The sequence below is a fragment of the Gossypium raimondii genome, chromosome 8 (genome assembly GCF_025698545.1).
Source record: "Gossypium raimondii isolate GPD5lz chromosome 8, ASM2569854v1, whole genome shotgun sequence".
Lineage (NCBI taxonomy): Eukaryota > Viridiplantae > Streptophyta > Magnoliopsida > Malvales > Malvaceae > Gossypium > Gossypium raimondii.
Genome location: NC_068572.1, coordinates 60671675 through 60678110, shown reverse-complemented (window position 1 = coordinate 60678110; position 6436 = coordinate 60671675). Strand labels below are relative to the sequence as shown.

Below are 6436 nucleotides of genomic sequence, written 5' to 3'. Positions count from 1 at the left end.
ATATATGAACTTTGATCTTATGCAAGGTTATACATGAAATTTTAATTTGATTCAATTTTCACAAATCACTAATAATATTGTCGAATTAACACCATTTTATCTTGATATATTATATACACAAATAATTACATTGATCAAATATAAAATAAACATTTTATTTTTAAATGTGTATAATTGAATCAAAATTAAAATTTCATACATACATATGAACCACAATTCAAATTTCATGTATACAATCGCACCAAATTAAAATTTATATAATTAAATTCACATTGGACCAAAGATAATCTACATTTATCCCTAAAGTTAAAAATGAAATAAAATTAACATATTCAATTCTCAAAAAGTTTAAATTATAAATCAATTGCAAAGCACATGCATGCACTTAGTAAAAAAAAAAAAATCCAAATTGGAAATGTAAAATGCCCCCACAAAATTATATCTTAAATAGATAATATAAAAAGAATTATGCTACAACTGCAGAGCAAAAGAAGCCAGGAATAACTAGAGGAACAAAATTTCCATGGCTTCTCCAACGTTTCAACACTAATAAAAGACTTGAAAATGCTCAACAACATATCTACCAATAGCCTCACAAATGCAAATAATCCGAATACTAACGTTACAACAAATACTGCTATGAACTTGTTCTCCATTGATGTTTGCCTCTTCCAAACTTTTTCGATTTCCCATCTGAAATTTAATGGCCATTATATTCAGTCTAGACATAAATAAAAACCCCCACCAAAATCCCACAAAAAAGATTTTATGGACCAACAATTTTTCAAAACTATGCAACTTTTAGTTAGCAATAAAAAATATATATATAATGGTAAAAATATCATGGAGGCCCCTATATTAAGAGTTGGATTGCATTTTTCCCCCTCAACTAAAAAAATGGGCAAATTAGACCCTGTAATCAAAGAGCAAATTCATCATTTCTGTTAAAAATTTTCATCTATTAGTACCATTAAAAATTGACATAACTGACAGAATAACCAAACAATGACACGTGGCATGTCATGTGTACCTCATGTTGATGTAAAGGGACCAATTTTAACAGCAAAAATGAATGAAATTTTTAACAAAAGGTGCTCTTTGATCTAACATATAGGGACAAATTTGCCGCTTTTTTTAGTTATAGGGGGCAAAATGCAATCCGACTCCAAGTACAGGGGCCTCCATGGTACTTTTACCAGCATGGAACAGATTTTAGGCAAATAGCCCTATGGACATGGTTTAATATGGATGTTGACTTGATTCAGGGTTTTACATTCTAACCATGGTGCCTCCTTTTTTAACATGATATACATGAGTTTGGATGCACAAGAATGCATAAGAATGCATACGCAAATCATGAGCATAAATGCAATTTTAAGGTGAAAGTACCTACTTAGTTTTACTATTATAGAGATTGGATCAAATTAGCCTCTCTATTATTAAATGGATCAATTTAATCTTTGTACTACTAAAAATAATCAAAATAAAGCCAAATTGTAACTGCATTAACAATTACGGTTTAAAAATGACATGAAATATTACTACAAACAAAAGATTTCATTTACAGAATCATAAATTTTTTCAAAATATTAACTGAGTTAAACAGTAAATGCTAACTTTGTTGAAATTTAACCTTATTTGATTCTTTTTTATAGTATAGGGATTAAAATGATCCATTTAATAGTAGAGGGATTAATTTGATTTGATCCCTATAATAGAGGGGCCTGCTAGGTATATTCACCACAATTTTAATCACAACTTTACCCCAAATCTCCTCCTTTTGCCTCTATTTTATTTCCAAATACAATGAAGGAAAAATAACTTCCCTTCCTCCCTCCCCCCCATTTTTCCTTTCCAGCAAACATAGTATAAATGTTTCATTCCCAAAAGAATGAAGAGACAACAAGAAAACCATCATACTTGGTTATCATACATGATATTACAAATTCGGTTTGACTTTGGTTTTTCTATATCATAACTACTTAAAAGTATAAAACGAAACTGTTTTATATGAATTCAAGAAAAAGGTTTTACTATTTCAAATATATTTTTAAAAAAACTTCAAATGCTACAAAAGGAGATCGAACATAACCAAATTGATGAAATTGCCTATTAAAGGTTTTGTTGGTTTTAAGTTTCCTTTCATTTTAGTTCAGCTATAATTGTCTGTTATTCAAAGAAAAAAAGATCATTTTTTAACTATATGTTGTCCCAAAACTAGTACAGAAGCAACCAAGGTGCAGCACCTTATTGGTGAATTAAAATAGTAAAATCATACCAAACAAACTAATGAATTTTGAGCAAATTTAGCATTAAGAGATAGAACTGACCTGAGATCAGCATTGTCTCTGACTAAAGTATCCAGCTGCACAGAAACCAGAGATTTCCAGGAAGCAATATCAGCAACATGTTTAGCCTGAAAATGAAAACCAAAATGATTAGAGTCAAATGCACCTGATTCAAATAAATAAAACTACTATTGAATCAACTAAGAGTTTCACATACAATGATATTCTGGCTTTCAGTGAGATCTTTTACGTTTGATTTAATTTTCTCTAGAACTTTATCTTTTTCTCCGATATCTTTGTCGAATTCTTTAAAGATATTGCCATACTTGTAATTCAAATCTTCTAAATACCGCTCCAAAACAGATAAATTTAAGTCTAAAGCTCGAACTTTCTGCATCAAAATTTTTAGAACACTGTCTCCAGGCACTCTACCAACTTGTTGATGCCGAATTTCTTCAATTGGATTGGGAACAACATTACTAGTAATATCAAATTGCACATTTAATTGATCCACTGGTGGCTCAGATCCCATTTCCTTGTGTGAATTTTGATTAATATCATCGCGTTGAGTGGACTCCATTTGTGAAGCCGGTTGTTTCTGATCACGTACTCCATCCTCAGGTCCAAACGGATTATCCTGAACAGAGATCAAATCCTCCAGCATTTTCTCCACTGCATCCACTCCATACACTTCAATAACACTTAGCGTACAATAAAACTCGGAACCATAATGGCTCAGAAGGTTTAACTTCAAATACCTAACCCATTTCGGTTCCTGAAGAACAAATCTCTGATCAAGCTTCACATTGGTGGCAGTAAAGTTCCCCAGATTAATCCAAGCATCTGTCGGAAAAACCAAACTCCCAAGCAACTCAAATGCTTTCAAATTAGAGGAGTAATGTTCAAAATTTGCTATTACAATGGTGTCTACTAAAGTTTCTTCTGAAAGTTCTATAACAACAAATTTCTCTTCTGCAGAACAAGGATTCCGGAGGTACTTGTCCTCGTCTCTGCCTAAGATATTAGAGGCACCCTTTGCTTCCTTGTTATATGCCAGGACCTTTGCTCCTTTTGAAGCTGAGGCATAGTTGTATTCTTTACCCCCAGGCTCCAACCTATGTGTTATTCCTGCCTGACCAGTACCAGATTTACTTTTAGAAATGAATGCTCGGCTCTTGAATTCGTCAAGACCAACAGGCACGGAATGGGACAGTCTATCAGACTTTGGAGAGCCGTTTTCAGATTTTATATCAACAACCGAGTTATCAGCATAAAGTTGCTCATGAGTAGAGACATCATTTTTGCAAACTTCTTCACTTGCAGGTGAATCAACATGAAGAGCTGTGATCTCAGCACCATTTGTACAAAAACCATCATGAGAAGAAAAAGAACCAGATTTGTCCGCCAAACATTGACCAGGAGAATCAGAATGTTCATTGTCTCCCACCCTAGCTTCATCGCCTGTTGATAAGCCAAATGCTACAGATCCACCTATATAAAATAACAGGATTACTACTAGTAAGAGGACATGCAAATGCTCTCCAGCAATTAAAGATTATCCAAACAGTACATAGGGAAGAAGACCTACATCTTTCTAATTGGTTAAAATATGCTCCAAGTAAACACATGTACTACTAAGGGGAAAACAACAGTAACAAATGCACTCCAGGAGACAAATACTAGAAATATGAAAGATACCTAAATTCTCAGCACTACAGTCAAACAAAATGATAGGACATTTATCGAATCAGAGCGATGAAACCTTGAAAAATTAGCAAAGTTCCATGACAAGGACAACTAGAATAAGTATTTAAGCTCCTACGCAAAGAAAAAGTATAAAACTGAATTGAGATACAGATTAAGAAAACTCAAGGAAAGGGTAATGGCTTACAACTTCTTTCCTATTCTAGACAAGTCATTTGAAATAAGAATTACCTTCAACATTTGCCCATAATTTTTTTCTAAAATGAGCCACTAACTAACTACAGACAGATTAAAAAAGGAAAGATAAAGAGACACTTGAACAAAAACAGAAGAACTAGCATAGATATATTAACTTGATGTTCTGAAGTTCAACTAAATTTATAAACAAAGTTAAGTCTAAAGGCAAAGAGAACCAGCGATGACAACAACATTCAGCATAAACAGGAAGAGCAGCACTGGAGCTAAAATGCTCTGCAGTGGCAAGTATGGGGTAACTGAAAAATAGAAAGGAACCGTGCCAACACTTCTTATTTTTCCCCTTCTAAGTATTATGTTACTTCACGTCCTGAATGAAACAAGTTTGAGATTTATGCTCTTATTCATATTGATTGGATATCTCACATATTTGAAGCAACTTAATTGAATTATTACTAGTGAAACTGTAGCATGATATTATCCTCAGTTTCTTGCACTTCTTCAATTTATCTGTTTAATTGCAATTCAGCAAAGATGTAAAACCATTCTAGTTTAAAACTTTTTCAAATCCACTCCTTCATTCTCCTAATGTAATCATTAGCCTTCCAGAATCCGGATGACTTGCACCCAACTACTCAAGCAGATTATTGCCATAATCACATACACAAAAAAAAGGAAACAAAAGTATAGCATAAGAAATGCCCCCGCTGATTCAAAGAACAATTACAAGCTTAAAATAGTGTAGAGAGAGGAGAGTAGCGAGGACAGACTCCACTTTAAAATCAAGTAAAGATTAATCTAAGAGTAATATCTGCATATCTATTTAATCCACCATGATGAACCAAAAACATTAAAGAGTAACTCGATGCATGCACAATAATCATATATGAACAAGAGATCTAATAGAGACTGACACCCACACAAGCACACAAGCAAACAGAACAATAACAATTCTGGTTCGGAGAAGATGACAATTAAGTTGACGAGGACAATAACCGAAAAGATTACCTGTGTAACCATCACCATGACAAAGCCACAAGCTAAAGAGAAAGAGAAGCACCCACAAAACAAAAACCAAAGACAGAGAAACCTTGTAGAAGCGACTCCTTACAGACATAACTCCATCCAAAGCTCTTCTTCTCAGAAGAGCTGTACGTGATATCTGCATAGCACATCAATCCAGTATGCCCGCAGACTGCAATATAAAAAGCAAAAAGTGTGGATGAAAACCAATAGGCAATCAGATACTACAACTTGTAGATTGAGCAAAAGGACTTAAACAAGTCAACAGAAACCAAATAAGGGGGAAGAAAATGATTGCTTCAAATTCAAATTTCAATCACCGACCCGATATTTACAAAAAAAAAAAGAAAACCGAATCTAAAAATGGACATCCATTTTTCACATCAGCAACCACGAAATTTATCAATAATCGCAAACGACATCAATGATTCTTCCATAAGGCAATCATATTCACATCCCAAAATAAAATTATACTATAGTAAAAGAAAAAAAAAAGGGACAAGTAGAGCAATACCGACTTGATTTGAATTTGGATTTCCATCTACAAATCAAAACATTATTTTTTTCTTTTTTCTTTTTTTAATTTTCACTTCAGCAATTTTCTCAGCGATAACCAAACACCATAAATCATTCAATAACCAGAGAAAATCCAAACGAATTTAGTTGAAAAAAAATCTTAGAAACTTGAATTGCACAGTGTAGATCCAATCTTACAATCATCAAAGATCAAACAAATAACAGAGCATAAATATTAATTAATAAAAAATAAAATCATAAGCCAAAAAAATGCAAATCAAATCACCTGAAAATGTTTACAGGGTGAAGAGAACCATAAGATTAATAATAATATTCGGTTACTGGGAAGTTAAAAAATGAAAATAAAATAAAAAATAAAGAAATCATTTGTCGAAATTGAAAATTGAAATAAAAGAGAATGTATAGAGACTATAAAAGCATGAAGGAAAGTATCGTGGGGAAGTAAACAAAAGAGAGAAACGAAACGGCGTAGTTATGGCAATGGTCCGCGTTTTCTCTTGTCCCATCGCCGTTTTTAATTTATTTTTTATTATTATGTCCACTTTGGTAACGGCCTTACAGCTTAGACTTTTTTTTTTCAAAAATCAAACGATTTCTATTTCCTTTAGATATATCATAAGGTTAAAATGCGCTTCAAGTCCATGTATTATTCAAATATTTGGGATTTAGTCCTTTTTATTTTAAGGAAT

The 6436-nt window shown here is 32.8% G+C and overlaps 1 protein-coding gene across 1 annotated transcript; it reads right to left on the bottom strand.

Moving 5' to 3' along the window:
* Positions 1-409: 409 nt before the first annotated feature.
* On the bottom strand, positions 410-6200 carry LOC105792765 (SUN domain-containing protein 3). The gene is made up of 5 exons (XM_012621534.2): positions 6013-6200; positions 5196-5382; positions 2506-3779; positions 2331-2416; positions 410-693 (listed from the first exon to the last, which is right to left on the bottom strand). Exons 2-5 carry the CDS (start codon positions 5353-5355, stop codon positions 444-446), a joined length of 1770 nt encoding a protein of 589 aa, XP_012476988.1. The 5' UTR covers positions 5356-5382; positions 6013-6200; the 3' UTR covers positions 410-443.
* Between the last annotated feature and the right edge of the window lie 236 nt (positions 6201-6436).

Excerpts from the sequence above, each read along its gene's own strand:
- LOC105792765 (XM_012621534.2), bottom strand. The coding sequence starts at position 5,355 with ATGCAGATATCACGTACAGCTCTTCTGAGAAGAAGAGCTTTGGATGGA. Across the intron at positions 2,417-2,505 it reads CTGAAAGCCAGAATATCATT|GCTAAACATGTTGCTGATAT; the intron begins GTATGTGAAACT and ends TTTCATTTTCAG. Across the intron at positions 694-2,330 it reads AGAGACAATGCTGATCTCAG|ATGGGAAATCGAAAAAGTTT; the intron begins GTCAGTTCTATC and ends ATTAAATTTCAG.